Source organism: Pristiophorus japonicus, chromosome 4, assembly GCF_044704955.1.
Source record: "Pristiophorus japonicus isolate sPriJap1 chromosome 4, sPriJap1.hap1, whole genome shotgun sequence".
In the NCBI taxonomy this organism is placed as follows: domain Eukaryota; kingdom Metazoa; phylum Chordata; class Chondrichthyes; family Pristiophoridae; genus Pristiophorus; species Pristiophorus japonicus.
In genome coordinates, this window is record NC_091980.1 from 290,030,775 (window position 1) to 290,051,532 (window position 20,758).

A 20,758-nucleotide genomic window follows, 5' to 3' on the forward strand; every position below is an offset into this window, starting at 1 on the left:
AAATTTAGTATTCATAATACTTTGCAACGTAAATTATTTAAAAAAATATTATTTAAAATTTCCAGTTCAAACACATAATGGAAAGAATATATGGAGGACTGAAAATATGTTTGCTGAAGATTCCTGACGTTCAATTTGAATGATAGGTCTGTTTTTATTTTCAATAGTTTGCAAATTAGAACCTGTATCTATAGAATGGGCGAGTGTGCACGCTGTTCGTGCGACAATATAGGACAGGCACGGTTATTGTCAAGTTTTTGGGCTACAATACTCTAAAGCGACAGTGGCGTAGAGCTTGAAGGGTTAATAGGTCTGCATCTGCAGGACTACGTGGAGCTCTAGGACCCGGCGGACACCTTTTCCCTGCCGTTGATAAAATGAAGATGAGAGGTTTCGCAAGGACTTCGTGAGGTTCCTCAGCTGTGGAGAGAAGGGATGGGGTCAAGGACAGCAGGCGGGGGGCAGGAACAATGACAGGGTTTGTGACAGCACCTGGAGGGGTCAAGGAACCGGCTGCAGCGAAGACATAGGACAGAGCCCGTTTGAGGAAAGTTTCAACGAAACTTTTCTGGCAAAAAAAAAGTGATTTTATATTGAGAAGATGCCAGCAGGTTGAAGTTTGGCTCGTGCCCTTCTGTCCTACAGCGCTTTGGCTCACTGTGTCAGGACCTGTGAGTGTGTGTGTGTGTGTGGGGCTGACTCACTTTGGCTTCTGCTGAAACCTCCTGACCCCTCCAGTACTGGGCATCGGCGTTCCTCACTCCATGTGAAGCCCAGCACAATCCTAGAGACCACGGGTAGGTGTGTTTAATTCTCTGCACTCTCTCTCGCTCTCCTGATTGAATGTCTTATTAGTTAGAGAGCCCTGTAGCCGCTGAAGTTTGATGTTTGTGAACCCGGCGTCTTTCTCACTCCCAATTGCTGCAGAATAAACTTTTTTCGAAGAGAGAGGGGAAAAGATGAACAAATAGAAGGTCGACTTGTTGTGGGACTGTCCAGTCCAGCAGTATTCCCACTTCCAGCCAGGGCTCACCGGTTTCCCATTTAAATGGAGCAAGCTTTCTTGTATTGGGTGGCGCTGTACTCATTCCTTTGTCCGATGATACTGGTCTCACCAGGGCGATGCTGAACACGTTCTGCCTGCTGATAATTGCCACCGACATAACTTCCAGGGGTGGTATGCAGGAGGTCAAGTGAAGAACTTTATACATTGGATCAGATCGAAGTACCCTTTAAGAATGTCACACTGGCGGTGTGTGTGTGTGTGTGCACAGTTGTTGCAACATCTCTCTCGCACTTTTGCTGCGGATTTTGTCAATTGTTCCTGTCCGCGCTCTCCCCTCAGTCCTGCCAGTTTAATCCAGCGCAGTAAGTAGATGTTTAACTTTTGTTAGATGTGAGGACGGGTGGTTTTTGTGAGTGACACTGGTCCAGCTGACCTCTCTCGATGTCCGAGATGGAGATCTTTTATAATCGCGATTTCCTTGACCCGGTTTACTTGTGTCATTGCTGTTCCAAAGGGCACGGTTTAGAAAGACTTGCAATTATACAATGCATTTATATCATTTATTGGGCGGTATCGGTCGCTCGGCGGATCTTTGTGAGTTGAAGAAAGTGGCGACTCTCTGGGTTAGCGCATCAACTACAGGGAAAACTTGCAACGTGCCCTGTAAGGTAAACTATTCCTAAATTCGTTCGTGGGGGAGATGGAGGGGGAAGTTGGACACTGCACAGAGTTGGAGGAAGTTAGAATCATAGAGTGAGTTACAGCACAGAAGGAGGCCATTCGGCCCGTCGAGCCCGTACCGGCTCTCTGCAAGAGCACTTCAGCTAGTCCCAATCCCCCGCTCTTTCCCCGTAGCCCACCAAATTATTTTCTTCAGATGCTTATCCAATTCCCTTTTGAAAGTCAGGATTGATTCTGCCTCCACCACCCCTTCAGGCAGTGCATTCCAAATCATAACCACTCGCCACGTAAAAAAATTTTTCCTCATGTCGCCTTTAATTCTTCTGCCAATCGCCTTAAATCTGTGTCCTCTGGTTATCCACCCTTCCGCCAATGGGAACAGTTTCTCTCTATCTACTCTGTCTGTCTAGATCCTTCGTGATTTTGAACACCTCGATCAAATCTCTCAACCTTCTCTGCTCTAAAGAAAATACCCCCAGCTTCTCCAGCCTATCCACATCCCTGGAACCATTCTTGTAAATCTTTTCTGCACCCTCTCTAAGGCCTTCACATCCTTCCTAAAGTGCGGTGCCCAGAATTGGACACAATACTCCAGTTGAGGCCGAACCAGTGTTTTATAAAGGTGGTTCATAACTTCCTTGCTTTTGTACTCTGTGCCTCTATTTGTGAAGCCCAGGATCCTGTATGCTTTTTTAATTGCTTTCTCAACCCGCCCTGCCACCTTCAATGAATTGTGCACATACACACCACCACCCCCCCACCCCAGATCTCTCCGTTCATGTACCCCCTTTAAAATTATACCCTTCAGTTTATATTGCATCTCCTTGTTCTTTCGAACAAAATGTATCACAGTTCCCTAGAAGGTATGGTCAGAGTTAAGTTCTGAGGAGAATTTTGCAGATGGGGGGGCGGGGTGGAAGAGATGTGATCAGGCATGGGTTGGGGGTTTGGGGAGGGGGTGAGAAACAGAATTACAGATGCAAGTTGTGATTGGTTAAGATTCTGTAAGTGCTAGTGGAGATACACAAACCAGAGCTATAGGAGCAGAGACTGAGATCCCATCTTACATGACAAATATTATAGGCTTAAACACACCAGTTTGTGATTGTGGCTATGTCTGTGATCAGATTCTTTAAGACACTTTGTATAGTATTTGAGTTATCCCTCCACCCCCCTCAGTGACCGAGGATTGCTTCATCACTGACCAAAATGGGCTATGTGCCAGATAAACCCTCTTTAATATTCGTGATTTCTCCGATGGCATACAGGGCTTGTGACTTGGTGGCACTGTGGAGTTGGCAGAGCTCATGTTGCCACTTTAGTGGTGTGTCCAAAGGTTGTGACCATCACCAACTTCAACTGAGAAAGTGTTCAAGCAGTGTTTACATTAATTCGGGTGGAGGAAATAATCGCTTCTATTCCCAGTGAACTGTATGTTTCTGTATTCATCAGAAAGAGGAGCAGAATTAAACAGGGTAGCCTGGTACGTAAATGCTTAATGTGTCTGTCTGAAATTTCCTCGTTACCATTTTAGCAGTGGCTTTAACCCATTTACAATCAATATGTTAATGCCACTGCTAAAGTAGTGGAGGGGGGAATATTACAGAAACACACTGGCCCAGGATTAGCTGGGAAAATAACGGTGCGTTAAATGCGCACTCCCTTATTAGTGTGTTTATTAAAAAAAAACAGCAATTTGTGGCGAGGAAGGGATACACCACCACAAATTACTGGACAATTTGCGTCACTCCGAAGCCGGCTCACCACCACCTTCCCGAGGGCAATTAGGGATGGGCAACAAATGCTGGCCCTAATGGGATATGGGACATCAATGCCCACATCCCAGCAACGAATTAAAAAAAACACTTCCCCGAGTTTCAAGAACTTGCTGCATTTGTGCTGTTAAAACAAATTAAACTCGGCACAGAAAGTTAGGGCTGGTATTTAATGACACAAGGACCCTTTTAATGTTCCTGCAATAGCAATCAATTTTGAAAGTCCAGACAGGGAACAATTGAAACCAATGGAGCCTCATTCCTGAAGGAAGTAAATTGGTCCCAGAGATTTTTTAAATTTTATTTTATTTCTCTTACTTTCCCTTTTTGTCTCTTTACTCACTCTTAATCCAAGCTTTCTTACCCTCCTTTATTTCTCTTTATCTAATTCGCCAGATTTCCTTCTCCGTCATTTGCTCTGTTTCTTTCTCTATCCTTAAATGTCATTGGTTAAGGAGATAGACTATTGGTCCAGTCATTCACCAAGGTTCCAGATATCCCCTTGATCTTGTTATCAATTTAAACTTCCAGCAATTTGTGGTGGAAACATTTTCGAGCTCAAGGATGAGGAAAAAAATGGCACTCGTAATGCCCCGCTTCAGCAAATTCTGGGACATTTAGGTTCACACAATGCAATTTTAGGGCCTGTAACTATGTGTGTGCTAGTGTGTAATTTCCCATTGATCCAGTGAAAAATAAATAAATCAATCTCACGGGTTGTAAAATTTTGTATTTATTCAGGTAGTAAGGCTTGTAGCAATTAGATGGTTTTGCCCAGTATCTGTCTCTGTGTGGACAAGCAAATAACCTGTGAGTTAACACGTGTATCTGAATAGAGTCTGAACAAAGTAGTTAAAAAGGACAATGATCAAAAGTGTAATTCCTGATATTTAAAATTTGACACCCAAAAGAGATACTTTGCGAGAGATCATTATCTTTTTAGTTATTTTAAATGTGACGTTTTGCTGAGAGAGTGCAACAAATCTGATGTTCCAATTTTTAAACATCCTTCATCTCATGTCACTGTAACAAAGATCAGCAAAGGCAGTACTAATAATGATTTTAATATCAACCCCCTTTTCACTTGTAGGGTCTCATTTCTGAACTGCAACAGACAATTTTTGATTGAGAAACCCACTGGTAATATGTTTTAAAAAGCCTTCTGTTATTGCAGATCATAATTCTGCAGTGTGCGATGGTTCTTCAGAATTGTCAGGAGGTGTGATATGGTGAACATGGCAATTGTTATCTTGTTCTCCACATCACACAATACCCAACACCAACACACCATTACCAATGAGTAAATGAGGAAGTCATTTCACCCCCTCCTTCTCCGCAGGTCTCCATGTGCTATACACTTCCCACCATCTGACTGTAAGGACAGATTGCAGACCCAGTTCCATACATCAGTCAGTACTGGTGTGAAATGAAATAACAGAGTGGCACTGCCAAAACTAGGTACCCACAGACACAAGTCAGCCCACAAATGACCAGATTTATTTAATTCAGTTTCACAATTTGCTACGGTGGAATTTAAACTCACAACCTCAGCAATGGCTAATCCAGTACCATAATCACTACACTACTCACTCATCTTTTGGGTGAGATGTTAAACTGAGGTCTCGTCTGCTCTCTCGGGTAGACGTAAAAGATCCCGTGGCACTATTCAAGGAAAAGTGGTGGAGTTCTTGTGGCCATTATTTATCCCTCAACCAATATCACTATAAACCGCTGATCTGGTCATTTATCTCATTGCTGTTTGCAGGAGCTTGCTCTGCGTAAATTGGTTTTTGCGTTCCCTACATTATGATAGTGACCACACTTGTAAAGTAATTCATTGCAAAGCACTTTGGGATGTCCTGAGATCATGAAAGGCACAATTTAAATTCAAGATCTTTATTTCATTGTCTCTCACCACAGCTCTCTCATACTTTAACCATATCATCAGTCTCACTGTAAGCAATGCCATGAGAGGTTCACCAATGCACTAAGCCTATAGTACTGCAGTGTGTGTTGATGATATCCTGGAGTATTGTGCCCGAGCAGCCCGCTCACAGTGGCTGCTCTCCCAACAACAGGTGGAAGGATACTAGAAAAAAATAAAATGTTGATAATCGTTTCATAAGGGAATCAAAAAAAAATCTAATCTGTAATCTAATCTTGGGATTAGAGGACTGTGAACAAATTGCTGCAGCTTTGATTGTGTGTCTTGACATCAGTTAAATTCCCTGATGAGATTGCAGCTACAATTACTCCCCTAATCCATTATGTGTAATATGAAATCAACAGTATCTTTTGAGTGAATGGAATTCACTCCAGGATAAACTGTTATTTTACAGTATATTTGTCTGTATTAAACTTTTTTCAGTGGGTCTGTAATACTGCAGGGATGATTGGGGTCTCTTGGTATGGACCAATCGGATCCTTTATATAAAAAAACAACACAGGGTAGCTATTTTCTTTTTTACTTGTATTTTTAGCTTTTAATTTTTTGTGGTCTTCCCTACCACCCCTCCTCTCCTCTTCAAGCATTGTGACATGCTGGCGTTCCACCTCTCTGTCTTGCCCTGTTCGTCCTGGTCCCGATTGGAATCTCCCTGTCTGACTCAGCACTGACCTAGTCCAATATCTTGCAGCCACTAAAGCTTCAATAGCATGTACTGTAGCAGCCAGCCAGAGGGACCTCCCCCTCCCCCTCTCTATATACCCTATCAAATCCTTCAATCATCTTAAACATCTCAGTTAGCTCACCCCTTAATATTCTATACTCGACTGATTACACTCCTAGTCTGCACTCTCTCAATGCATTTAAATATCTCTGGGCACGTTTTTATCCAGGAGGTTCAAAAGCCCCCACCACCGAACATTTTCTAAACCTGGTTTAAATTTTCGCCGGAAGTTGTACCCTGGTATTAAACTCCAGAGTCGACCTCCTGCGAGGGAGAGGGGATCTCACACGGCTCCATCCAGAGTCCGGTCAGGACCAAGCTCTGGAGATCTACCGCAAAGCTTGGGCTACTCCGAGTGGAAACCGCTTCTCTGCGAAGCCAAAGTTGCAGTAGGAATGTACCCGTCGATTTGAGGCAGTGAATTGGCTGACTGACGAGCTGCCTTTCATTTGTTTTTAGGGTTCCTGGAGTTTTTCCAATAATTTTAATTCACATGGAAGCAAGAAGCGACTGCAGTGCAAGGGATTGAAGAGAAGCTGTGTAAACCTTCCAAGCTGAGTATATTGTGCTAACCAGTCTAGAGTCCATCTATAATGTGGTTATATCTTGGGACGTTTCACTACGTTAAAGGCACTTTATAAATACAAGTTGTTGTTGTTATATCAGGGCAGGTAGAGGGTAGCCTCACAGATTATCTTTTTTGTGTGCTGGGTATACGGAAAGAAGTTTTTTTCAAATGGGGATTAAAGTCTAAGGTCTAGTGTTATGATAGTAAAGTAAAGTACCCACTTTGGTAAATTGTGAAATTGAATTCAATAAATCATTAGAAAAGGACAATGGAAGCTGCTGGAATGTTGTAAAAACCCAACTGGTTCACTAATGTCCTTCTACAAAGGAAACTTGCTGTCCTTACCTGGTCTGGCTTATATGCCCAACACTATCTGGTTCACTCATTCACTCTTCACAGTGCAATTTGAAGTGGGTAAGGGATGCAGCTTTCCCAGTGTTGCCCAAGTCTTAAAATCAGAAAAAAAAATGCAGCTAATGTGTAATCTGTTCCAACATTTAGTTATCCCAGAAATCATTTGAAGTTTACTTGGGTTTATTTCATCATTTTTTTTCTGTTCAGTCTTTCCACACTTGTGGTAAATCTAAAGTGGATAGAAAACCCATTAGTCCACTCCTACAGATAATTTCCTCCACCTCCTACTCTCCCCATGATGGTTCTTTCCATCCATTTAATGTTCTCATAGAATCATAGAAGTTTACAGCACAGAAGGAGGCCATTTGGTCCATTGTATCTGTGCCGAATGAAAAAAGAGCTATCCCGCCTAATCCCACTTTCCAGCTGTTGGCCAGTAGCCCTGTAGGTTACGTCACTTCAAGTGCATATCCATGTATAATTGTAAAATTCACGTTCTGTAAAATGTATCTCTTTAACCTCTGACGATAACATAGCAAAACTCTGCACAATGTCCACCCATTCTCCTCCATTTAAAAAAGACACTTGGGTTTGGCTTTTCTGTATCCCACCACCTGTGCTCTGATCCAATGGCACACAACAGTTTTTAAGTGTATGTGGCACTAACTAAAGGCCACTGCCTTGACCCAACACTCTGGAATTTCCTCTCTAGACCCCTCTCCCCCTTCACCGCTTCCTTAAAAACTACCTCTTTGACCAAGCTTTTGGGCACCCATCTGAACCATAGAATGGTTACAGCACAGAAGGAAGCCTTCGGCCCGTGCCAGCTCTCTGCAAGAGCACTTCAGCTAGTCCCACTACCCCGCCTAGCCCTTCAACTTCTTTACTTTGAGATACTTATCTAACTCTCTTTTGAAAGCCATGATTAAATCTACCTTCACCACCCTCTGGTTCACGACCCTTCCGCCAATGGGAACAGTTTCTCTCTATCTACTCTGTCTAGACTCCTCGTGATTTTGAGCACCTCTATCAAATCTCCTCTCAATCTTCTCTGCTCTAAGGAGAACATCCCCAGTTCATCAGTCTATTCACGTAACTGAAGTCCTTCATCCCTGGAACCATTCTTGTTAATCTTTTCTGCACCCTTTCTAAAGCCTTCACATCCTTCCTAAAGTGCGGTGCCCAACAATACTCCAGTTGTGGTCAAACCACTGTTTTATAAAGGTTCATCATAACTTCCTTGTATAACATCTACTTCTTTGTCTCGGTGTCAGTTACACCTCTGCTGCTCCTTGGTGCTGTTTTCTTCATTAAAGGTGTTATATAAATTATTACCTTGTAATGTAAATCAATCTGCCATTCCTCAGCACAGACACATAACTGTTGAACAGTAACAAGCTCTCGTCATCTGGCTATATTATTTAATGCCATCAGCAAATTCTTATGGACACGCAACTCCACATCATTTCTGAAAAATGTGAACAGCATTGGGAATCTATAATTAACTCCACTAGTCACCTCTACCCAGCCACAGCTTTATCATTCATTACCCATCTATTTTCTATTGTCAAGCTAATCTATCATTAATCTCCAATGTACTAGAATACCCGAAGACACTTAATTCTCACAAACTGTTCTCACGTTTTGCACCAGTGAACTATTTAAGTCTGTGTTCTCTGACAGCAGCAGTTCTTCCTTTTCTCTTCTGTAATCTTTACCGATGGAAAGTCACTTCAGACAGCCATAAGTTGCTGGCAAGAAAGAAATGACCTATTTCCATTGTGTGTTTAACAAAGCTCACTCACCACATTGCTGCTCAGATAAGGCTCCGCCCACTCACGAACGCAATTGCTGCATTTTTTTAAATGTTCTTGGGACATGAGTAAAACTGGCAAAGCTACATCCATTACCCATTCCTAGTTGCCCTGTTAAGAGTGAATGAGAGAACCACGTAGTGTTGGACATGTAGACCAGACCGGGCAAGGACGTCACAGAAGGACATTAGTAAACCAATTGGGATTTACAACAATCCAACAGCTTTCATTGTCCTTTTTCTAATGACCAGATTTATTGAATTGAATTTCACAATTTACCAACATGAGACTTGAACTCGCAACCTTTACTTTACTACCATAACCACTAGGCTACTCCAGGACTTTAGATTTTAATTTCCATTAAAAGGGTGGACAGTGACAGTGACAGAAGCTAAGGTCTAAAGAAAAGTTGTTGCACGTACAGAATGCCACCGTAAACACATTTCGAACAATATTTCCATGTATCTTAGAGGAGTTGTAGAAATTCAGTACCACAGTAGTTCAGAGATACTTTGCCATTGTGTGCCATACTACCCAGTGTCATCTGTGGCTCAGTGGGTAGCACACTTGCCTCTGAGTCTGTAGGTTACATAAGAACATAAGAAATAGGAGCAGGAGTAAGCCATATGGCCCCTCGAGCCTGCTTCGCCATTTAATACGATCATGGCTGATCCGATCATGGACTCAGATCCACTTCCCTGCCCACTCTTAAATTTATTCAATGTCCCAGCTTCCACTGCTCTCTGAGGCAGAGAATTCCACAGATCCACAACCCTCTGAGAGAAGAAATTTCTCAGTTTTAAATGGGCGGCCCCTTATTCTAAAATTATGCCCTCTAGTTCTAGTCTCCCCTATCAGTGGAAACTTCCTCTCTGCATCCACCTTGTCAAGCCCCCTCATAATCTTATACATTTCGATAAGATCACCTCTCATTCTTCTGAATTCTAATGAGTAGAGGCCCAGGTTGTGGGTTCAAGTCCTACTCCAGGGACTTGAGCACAAAAATCTAGGCTGACACTCCGAGTGCAGTACTGAGGGAGTACTGCACTGTCAAAGGTGCCATCTTTTGGATGAGATATTAAACCGAGGCCCTGTCTGCCCTCCCGGGTGGATGTAAAAGGTCCCATAGTACTATTTCGAAGAAGAGCAGGGGAGTTATCCCTGGTGTCCTAGCCAATATTTATCCCTCAATCAACATCACTGAAGCAGATTATCTGGTCATTATCACATTGCAGTTTGTGGGAGTTTGCTGTGTGCAAATTGGCTGCCGAGTTTCCTACACAACAATGGTGACTACACTGTAAAGCTGTAAAGTGCATTGGGACATCTGGTGGTTATGAAAGGCGATATATAAATGCAAGTCTTTTATTTAGATAATACTGTAAGATGGTTGAATAGTTGACATAGCTCCTTACAATGAGAAGAATTGTCTGTGAAAAGTATTCACACTGACTCTAAGCTTCCATATGCATTTGAAATAATTAGTTGATTGGTCCTCATTCTGTGTTTTTGTTTTGTAACTTTTATCAAAATAATGTTTCTACACTTGAATAATGCGGCCATTATATAAATTAGGAAATAGAGACACTCCAGAAGGATGATACCAGAACTGAGAGGTTATAACTTAGAAAAGAGAAGACTGAGAGATGATCTAATCAAGGTCTTTAAATTTATGAAGGAGTTTGGTAGGGTAGAGGTAGCAAAGATCTTTCCACTTGTGGGGAATCCAAAACTAGGGGCCATAAATTTAAGATAGTCACCAATAAATCCAATAAGACATTCAGGAAAATCTTCTTATTCAGAGTGGTTAGCATACGAAACTTGCTACCACAGGGAGTAGTTGAGGCGAATCGCAAAGATGCATTTAAGGGAAAGCTAGATAATTACATGAGGGAGAAAGGAATATTGAGATATGCTGATGGGGTTAGATGAAGCCGGCACAGACACCAGTTGGGCTGAGTGGCCTGTTTCTGTGCTGTAATTAATGAAGGTGTTGTTCATTTTTGCTCCGTGAAAACTTGGTCCTTCCCAGAACTGAAACTTTGTGATGTGTTTGAATTTATGCTCTCTGCACAATTTAGCAGTGCAGGTTCAATCCCCAACCCTTGTATGCTGAATAGATGGCGCACATTAGCGCTAACCCTGTCTCTTGTCGGAAACCATGTGTAACCGGCTGAATTGGAGTTGCTCCTGATATTTCTCTGGCTCACTGCCTGGTGCTGCGAGTGCTTCTATTCCAGGATCTCTCCCATTCACAGTCCAGGAAACCAGACAGGAAGCAGGTTGCCATTTTGTGAAAGCAAGCTATTTAACAGACTGAGGGGGAAAAATAAGCTGGCAATGTACATCAAGCAGCTCGGGTCTGTAAAAGGGAAGTGATGGTGTTGGCGCTTGAGGTGTGGGGTGTTTATCCTGAAGCTTATACACCTGAAGCCTTATCCTGTCTTAGCTGCTCCACTGTTTATTTTCAGCATCTTCTGTTTTTATTTCAGACTTCCATCATTTGCAGTTTCTATATTTTTAACTTCCATCTATTGAATGTATTCTCTAGACTCCTCAACTGGAAACATAGTTAGAAAAGTGTACAGAATGAAGTCTAGCCACCTAAAAATGCTTTCTCTTCATGATAATTACATTTCTGATGGATGAATATTACTTCTGTTAGGTCTGTGGCAGGAAAGGAAGCGGGGTAGGTGGTGGGTTTGGGTAGAAGCTACTAGAAATGACAGAACATTGAAGGTTTTCTGCATGCAACAATCGGGGATAGGTGGTCCGATTGGGCTGTGTTCCACTCCCTGTAAAAGCAAACTGAGAAATTAAAGAGTTCAATTAGGTTGATAGGACTGACATAACCCACAGCTGTTGCTTACACATTACCTGTATGGTTAGTTTGCTGATCTTTAATGAGTGTAACCTGAGAAGACTTGCACTTTCACAAAGAAAGAACTTGGATTTATATAGCCTCTTTCATGTCCCAAAGTTCTTAACAGTCAATGAAGCACTGTTTGAAGTGCAGTCACTGTTGTAACGTTGGGAACGTGCCAGCCAACTTGTACAAACCATGTCCCACAAACAGCAATGCCATAATGGCCAGATAATTTATTTTAGTAATGCTGGTTGGGGGATAAATATTGACATGGACTCTGGGGAAAACTCCCCTGCTCCTCTTCAAATAGTGCCATGGGATCTTTACACCCACCAGAGGGGGCAGACGGTGCCTCAGTTTAATGAATGGTATTTCTGATGGTGCAGCATTCCCTCAGTACTCGAACTAGAGTGTTGGTTTAGAATATATGCTCAAGTTTAAATTCAGTTTATTAAATAAATCTGGAATTAAAGCTAGTATCTGTAATGGTGACCATGAAACTACCGGATTGTCGTAAAAACCCAACTGGTTCACGAATGGTTTAGGGAAGGAAATCTGCCGTCCTTACCCAGTCTGGCCTACATGTGACTCCAGACCCACAGCAATGCAAAAACAGATAGTAAAAGCTTTTACCGACATATAAAACGGAAAAATGTGACTAAAGTAAATGTTGGTCCCTAAGAAGATGAGAAGGGGGATTTAATAATGGGAAATGTGGAAATGGCTGAGACCTTAAACAATAATTTTGCTTCGGTCTTCACAGTGGAAGACACAAAAACAATGCCAAAAATTGCCGGTTACGGGAATGTGGGAAGGGAGGACCTTGAGACAATCACTATCATTAGGGGGGTAGTGTTGGACAGGCTAATGGGACTCAAGGTAGACAAGTCCCCTGGTCCTGATGAAATGCATCCCAGGGTATTAAAAGAGATGGTGGAAGTTATAGCAGCTTCATTTGTTATAATCTACCAAAATTCTCTAGACTCTGGGGAGGTACCATCGGATTGGAAAGCAGCTAATGTAACGCCTCTGTTTAAAAAAGGGGGCAGACAAAAGGCAGGTAACTATAGGCCGGTTAGTTTAACATCTGTAGTGGGGAAAATGCTTGAAACTATCATTAAGGAAGAAATAGCGGAACATCTAGATAGGAATAGTGCAATCAAGCAGACGCAACATGGATTCATGAAGGGGAAATCATGTTTAACTAAGTTACTGGAATTCTTTGAGGATATAATGAGCAAGGTGGATAGAGGTGTACCGATGGATGTGGTGTAATTAGATTTCCAAAAGGCATTCGATAAGGTGCCACACAAAAGGTTACTGCAGAAGATAGAGGTACGCGGAGTCAGAGGAAATATATTAGCATGGATAGAGAATTGGCTGGCTAACAGAAAGCAGAGAGTCGGGATAAATGGGTCCTTTTCGGGTTGGAAATCGGTGGTTAGTGGTGTGCCACAGGGATCGGTGCTGGGACCACAACTGTTTACAATATACATAGATGACCTGGAAGAGGGGACAGAGTGTAGTGTAACAAAATTTACAGATGGCACAAAGATTAGTGGGAAAGCGGGTTGTGTAGAGGACACAGAGAGGCTGCAAAGAGATTTAGATAGGTTAAGCGAATGGGCTAAGGTTTGGCAGATGGAATACAATGTCGTAAAATGTGAGGTCATCCATCTTGGAAAAAAAAACAGTAAAAGGGAATATTATTTGAATGGGGAGAAATTACAACATGCTGCGGTGCAGAGGGACCTGGGGGTCCTTGTGCATGAATCCCAAAAAGTTAGTTTGCAGGTGCAGCAGGTAATCAAGAAGGCGAATGGAATGTTGGCCTTCATTGCTAGAGGGATGGAGTACAAAAGCAGGGAGGTCCTGTTGCAACTGTACAGGGTATTGGTGAGGCCGCACCTGGAGTACTGCGTGCAGTTTTGGTCACCTTACTTAAAGAAGGATATACTAGCTTTGAGGGGGTACAGAGACGATTCACTAGGCTGATTCCGGAGATGAGGGGGTTACCTTATGATGATAGATTGAGTAGACTGGGTCTTTACTCATTGGAGTTCAGAAGGATGAGGGGTGATCTTATAGAAACATTTAAAATAATGAAAGGGATAGACAAGATAGAGGCAGAGAGGTTGTTTCCACTGGTCGGGGAGACTAGAACTAGGGGGCACAGCCTCAAAATACGGGGGAGCCAATTTAAAACCGAGTTGAGAAGGAATTTCTTCTCCCAGAGGGTTGTGAATCTGTGGAATTCTCTGCCCAAGGAAGCAGTTGAGGCTAGCTCATTGAATGTATTCAAATCACAGATAGATAGATTTTTAACCAATAAGGGAATTAAGGATTATGGGGAGCGGGCGGGTAAGTGGAGCTGAGTCCACGGCCAGATCTTCCATGATCTTGTTGAATGGCGGAGCAGGCTCGAGGGGCTAGATGGCCTACTCCTGTTCCTAATTCTTATGTTCTTATGTTCTTATGACAAAAGCTAAATGTTTCTAGCTATGTACACTTACACTTGTGCACTTAACAGACCTCAAATTAGAATTGGATACCAACTTGACTTCTCATCAATGATTGGAAGAGAGATAACAATGTTTATCGTAAATAAGGTTGTAGCAAGCATTTTGTTTCCTCATTCCTTGAGCAGTTAACAACATTTTTATGATTACTTCAGGTGACACTCATTAAAGATTAGCAAACTAACCATACAGGTAATGTGTAAGCAACAGCTGTGGATTCATCATCATCATCATCATAGGCGGTCCCTCGAAGGAGGATGACTTGCTTCCCTGTCAACCTAATTGAACTCATATATAACTTTATGTCTGCAATCATACTAAAACTGTATTAATCGTGATACAGATAACTTGCCTTTGTCTGCCCTTGTGTAAGCTGGAATCTGTACGTCATTCTGCATGTAGCCTGTAAATTGCACACAGTTGGATTTGCAACATGGTGACTCTTCCAATCTCCCTATGGTTGGGAATGTTGCTCTACCATTGGTTATCTGCAGTTTTAAAGGAGAAGGACATCCTTGTCTCTCAGACATCAAAGCGATTCATACACAATTAAATACTTCTTTTCGATTACATACAATTAAGTAAATTTTTTGATTACGCTGCTGGATGTTTTTCTCTGTTAAAGGCACTATATAAATGCAAGTTCCCATTGTGGAAGCAGAGGTGCAATTGTATGTAAAGGGTTGAGAGGGGCAGTCATCAGAGGCAGTTTTGGGGATTTGAAACATGGAGGAAAGGGAGACACAAACTATGGAAAAACTAAAATGGGGATTGGACACAGCTCCATTTCACCCTGGCCTCCAACTGACGGGAGCAGGTTTAGGGGTAAAGTTTATGCTTCACTGCCTCGGCATTAACCGACAGAGTGGATTGCCTGCTCTTTATGGAAGCTGCTAATTTTCGTTCCGTTGAAATCCACACCATCAGGAAGCGATAATGGGACAAGTATGAAAACTCCACCCAGGAGGGGGAAGATGTAAATCAGCCTTGTGCTCTTCATTCTCCCCTCTCAGTTGTGCTTGAAATTTGGTGTATGTTATGTAGGCTCAATATGGCAATCACTTAGCACACAGCAAAGTTTCAGAAAGAGCAATGAGATGAATAATCAATCACTTTTTTGGGTGGTGTTAGTTGAGTGAGAAATGTTTGCCAGGATATCGGTAGAACTGCTGTCTGTTTGAATAGTGTCTTGGGATGCTTAACAGTTACTTCAACTGGGGCCCCTTCTCACCGGTTCAACATTTAATCCAAATGACAATACTTTTAACCATGAATCACACTCAGTATTGCACTGGAATGTCAGCCTAGACTATGACTCCAATCCTAGGTTTTCCATAGTTTGTGTCTCCTTTTCCTCCATGTTTCAAATCTCCAAAACTGCCTCTGATGACGGCCCCCTCAACCCTTTACATACAATTGCATCTCTGCATCATCAATGAGAACTTGCATTTATATAGTGCCTTTAACATAGAAAAACATTCAGAACTGTAATCAAAAGATGGACTAAATTGTATGTCCTAGAAAAGGGTTTAAATCTTCTAACACAGAGTACTACCAACTGAGCCAAGCTGACACCAATAGTCCTTTAATATATTACTGGTTGATCTATTGTATCGCTCTACGATCCAGCCACCTTTTAAATTGCTTTTTAACCCATCTCTCACTAATGTAAATAATGAAACTCAAACAATTGGATTAAAAATTACTCCAACTCTCTGCCCCACTGTTAAGAGGAATAAAGGATAAGCAAGACTGAGATTTTATTATAATGCTAATGGCCATGGTGAGTGCACTTTTGAGGACAAATACGCAGGTGTCTTGGTGACTGGGGAGCGCTCGTCCGTTCCCATTGCATATCTCTAAAAGATGCCTTCCCTTGAAATGTTACGATTTCCAACTTAAAAATAAGTATCACTGACTGCTATTTAATCTGATTTGAAAAGGATTGTATACACCAAAAATAAAGCCACGCAGAAATCAGTCCAATAACCAGTGCATATTATTGGCAGTCTCTACAGTGGCTGTCCAAGTTCAGACCAATGTGCAGGTTTTTTGCAACAGTAGTTAGCTATTGGTTCTTCTTCTTCTGATTTACTAATGTTGCGTTCCATGCCTCTGAAAACTCCTCTTTCTTTTTTAATAAAATGACATGTTGCTCCCTTTTTATTTATGCAGGAGTCCCGTGACATGCAGAGATCACTCACAACTTAAAAAAAAAATATATTCCCAAACGTCTTGGAACCTGAGTAACTGAAAGAATGGCAGCCCTGCAGATAGTTACATCCTCTTCAGGTAGGTCTCTGTTGTCATAGCCGGGCTTGGATTGGAATTAGGAGCTCAGATTTAGTGATGTGCATCTTTTATTAATGGTTGAGTTTCTGACTCTTTGCACTGCTCTAGAACTTCAAGAATAATCTGGTAGGGAAACCGGGTTAGATGTCATCCTAGTTACCTGGTGTTGCTTGGTGCCTCAGTAGAATGCTTTGTAGCTATTTATGAATTTTGAAGGACTCTATTCCGAGCTAAATTAATCACAGTGGCAAAAATCAGGACTTGCATTCATTTCATTCTTGAGACATAAAAATTTAAACTTTGAGTTTAGTTTAATTTAATTACTAATTCGAAGTTACTTGTACATCAGCCCATCCATATCATGTATTAACATTGAATGCATTTAGTTTAATACCCATTATACAGGTACTTTTTTATTATCTATAAATGGACTAACTGTTTATAAGCTATTAGAAATGCTCTTTTGATAGTCTGTTACTTTTCTGTTAGAGTATTTAATAGTGACAGGATGATCTTGTGTTTCATGATGGTTGTAAAATTATCTCTGCCTTGGGCTGTTATATGGCTAAAAGCATGCGGTATTATTGCACTATCATTCAAATAAAGTCTTTTAAATCAGTAACCGGCTGTCTCCATGCTGTACACTTGACTTGGTAAAAGCTCTTGGGCCATTACCAGTACAAGTCACTCCAGAGTAGGTATAGCATTAGGCAGTCCCTCGTATCGAGGATGACCCTCTTCCACACCAAAAAGCGATGAGTTCACAGGTGTTTCAATGAGGGAACTGACATTCTAGGTCCTAAACTACATATTGGAGGGTGGAAGATGCCTGTGCATGGATTATTTTAACGTGTGGTGGCCATTGCACACCAGCCACCACATGGGCTTGACAGAGCTAGGTCTTGATCCAGTGGCAAGGGTTAACCAAGATGACTGGAGACTAGCTCTGCCGAATGGAGCTAATGAGCGCACATGCTCCTACTATCCCTAGATCGCAGTGTGGACTGGCCCGTGCTGCCCCTGGGCCCCAAACCCTCGCCTCTTCTGGGCCCCAAACCCTCGCCTCTCCTGAGCCCTGATCACAACGTTCCTGGCCCCCGATCTCTCACTGCTCCTCCGACCCGATCAAAAATGGAGCAGTCAGTAACAGGACATCAATTAGTCTCCTCTTATCTTGGAGACATCAAATATCAACACTGTTATTTAAAATATCAAAATATTAAACTCCAGCCTAGTTGAAAGGTTATTAACATCAGCAGAAACAAACGGCAACTACCAGAATGAACACGGTTCATTAGGATGTGAATAACAGAAGAATCCAAACCCTACAGTCATTTGTGAACTTGAAGGTGTCTCAGCAGGTTCGGTGACTAAGTAAATCCCTTCCCACACTCAGAGCAGGTGAACGACCTCTCCCCAGTGTGAACTCGCTGGTGTGCCAACAGGAAGGATGACGGTAGGACTTTTTGTAGTGAATTAGAAAGCAGAAACCACCATTTGCTGATCTGTGACCTGTTTGCATTCCAGCAAACTGATGATCGCTATCTTTATTCCCTCCCTAATGCCAAGTAACTTTGGCTAAATGTAGGAGAGCTGATGTGAGAACGCTGGTTGTCTGATATTTTGTTGGACCCAAAAAAAACTTTTTTAACAAGAACAGAGTGGGCTGCATATAAATAAAGCTTCCTCCTCTTGTAGCAAATAGAATAGAAACATAGAAACATAGAAACATAGAAAATAGGTGCAGGAGTAGGCCATTCGGCCCTTCTAGCCTGCACCGCCATTCAATGAGTTCATGGCTGAACCTGCAACTTCAGTATCCCATTCCTGCTTTCTCGCCATACCCCTTGATCCCCCTAGTAGTAAGGACTTCATCTAACTCCTTTTTGAATATATTTAGTGAATTGGCCTCAACAACTTTCTGTGGTAGAGATTTCTACAGGTTCACCATTCTCTGGGTGAAGAAGTTTCTCCTCATCTCGGTCCTAAATGGCTTACCCCTTATCCTTAGACTGTGACCCCTGGTTCTGGACTTCCCCAACATTGGGAACATTCTTCCTGCATCTAACCTGTCTGAACCCATCAGAATTTTAAACGTTTCTATGAGGTCCCCTCTCATTCTTCTGAACTCCAGTGAATACAAGCCCAGTTGATCCAGTCTTTCTTGATAGGTCAGTCCTGCCATCCCGGGAATCAGTCTGGTGAACCTTCGCTGCACTCCCTCAATAGCAAGAATGTCCTTCCTCAAGTTAGGAGACCAAAACTGTACCCAATACTCCAGGTGTGGCCTCACCAAGGCCCTGTACAACTGTAGTAACATCTCCCTGCCCCTATACTCAAATCCCCTTGCTATGAAGGCCAACATGCCATTTGCTTTCTTAACCGCCTGCTGTACCTGTATGTCAACCTTCAATGACTGATGTACCATGACACCCAGGTCTCGTTGCACCTCCCCTTTTCCTAATCTGTCACCATTCAGATAATAGTCTGTCTCTCTGTTTTTGCCACCAAAGTGGATAACCTCACATTTATCCACATTATACTTCATCTGCCATGCATTTGCCCACTTACCTAACCTATCCAAGTCACTCTGCAGCCTCATAGCATCCTCCTCGCAGCTCACATTGCCACCCAACTTAGTGTCATCCGCAAATTTGGAGATACTACATTTAATCCCCTCGTCTAAATCATTAATGTACAATGTAAACAGCTGGGGCCCCAGCACAGAACCTTGTGGTACCCCACTAGTCACTGCCTGCCATTCTGAAAAGTACCCATTTACTCCTACTCTTTGCTTCCTGTCTTCCAACCAGTTCTCAATCCACGTCAGCACACTACCCCCAATCCCATGTGCTTTAACTTTGCACATTAATCTCCTGTGTGGGAACTTGTTGAAAGCCTTCTGAAAGTCCAAATACACCACATCAACTGGTTCTCCCTTGTCCACTCTACTGGAAACATCCTCAAAAAATTCCAGAAGATTTGTCAAGCATGATTTTCCTTTCACAAATCCATGCTGACTTGGACCTATCATGTCACCTCTTTCCAAATGCGCTTCTATGACATCCTTAATAATTGATTCCATCATTTTACCCACTACCGATGTCAGGCTGACCGGTCGAGGCCATAAAGCAAAAGAATGAAAACGGGTATTGCCCCGATGAACCAGTTCTTTTGGCAGACCATTGCCCAATCTGTGCAAATTTATTAATCCCCAGAGGGAAAGTCAGGTAAACTTTCTCCCTATTGTTGATTTCCCCCTCACTCCCCAACATAGTCATTTCTAACTCATCAATACCCCTCAGAAATATGGTGCCAAAATTGCTCCACAATATTGTAAGTGCCGTCAGTACAAGGTCAGTATAGAGTGTATAGATTTTCAATTAAACACCCTTTCTTCAGGGGTCATAGTATTTAATTCGTCTTATTGATGACCACCTCACATTGACTTAAAGTTTTAGTGAACAATTCAATAATCACAACAAAATCTTCTCTGCTTTCTAATTTATTTTGCTAATGGGAAATTCCAAAATATCACCCCTTCTTGGCATACTCATCTAATGTTATCTGTTCTGATGTGCACAACCTTGTATTTATCCACTTCAAACTCCATTGGACATTTCTTGGCCCCTCCAATTAATGGTCCATGTGCAGACCCTTCAATTTCAATAGGGGTGTAATGCTAGCGGTATCAGATCAACCATATTAAACAGCTCGACCATATTTCCTTTCCATTGACGTTGAAGTTAAAAGTTCTCTTTGAATCCTGATCGTCTCCTTGATGTTTATCACTAGAATCATAGAATAGTTAGGACACGGAAGAAGATCATTTGGCCTGTCGAGCCCATGTCCGCTCTTTGCAAGAGCACTTCAGCTTGTTCCACTCCCCCACCCTTTCCCCGTAGCCCTGCAATTTTTTTTTCCTTCCGTGATTGAGTCTGCCTCCATCACCCTTTCAGGCAGTGCATTCCAGACCCAAACCATTCGCTGTGTAAAGAGACTTTTTTCCTTGGGTTGCCATTGGTTCTTTTGTCAATCACCTTAAATCTGTGTCCTTTGGTTCTCGAACCTTCTGCCAATGGGAACAGTTTCTCTCCATCTACTCTGTCCAGACCCCTCATGATTGTGAACATCTCTATGAAATTTACTCTGCTCTAACCCCAGCTTCTCCAGTCTATCCATGTAACTGAAGTCCCTCATCCCTGGAATCATTC

General features: G+C 42.3%; 1 protein-coding gene across 2 annotated transcripts in view; it reads left to right on the forward strand.

Moving 5' to 3' along the window:
* Window positions 1–384: 384 nt before the first annotated feature.
* The window catches only part of LOC139263455 (tandem C2 domains nuclear protein), a 71,073-nt gene continuing 50,699 nt past the window's right edge, over window positions 385–20,758 (forward strand). The window contains exons 1-2 of one of the 2 annotated variants that reach the window (XM_070879573.1): window positions 385–797; window positions 16,428–16,544. In XM_070879573.1, coding sequence (XP_070735674.1) covers window positions 16,511–16,544 — 34 coding nt within the window. In that variant the 5' untranslated portion in view covers window positions 385–797; window positions 16,428–16,510. Of the gene's footprint in view, window positions 798–15,788; window positions 16,545–20,758 lie in introns of those variants that run through there. The other variant, XM_070879574.1, reaches the window with a different exon arrangement.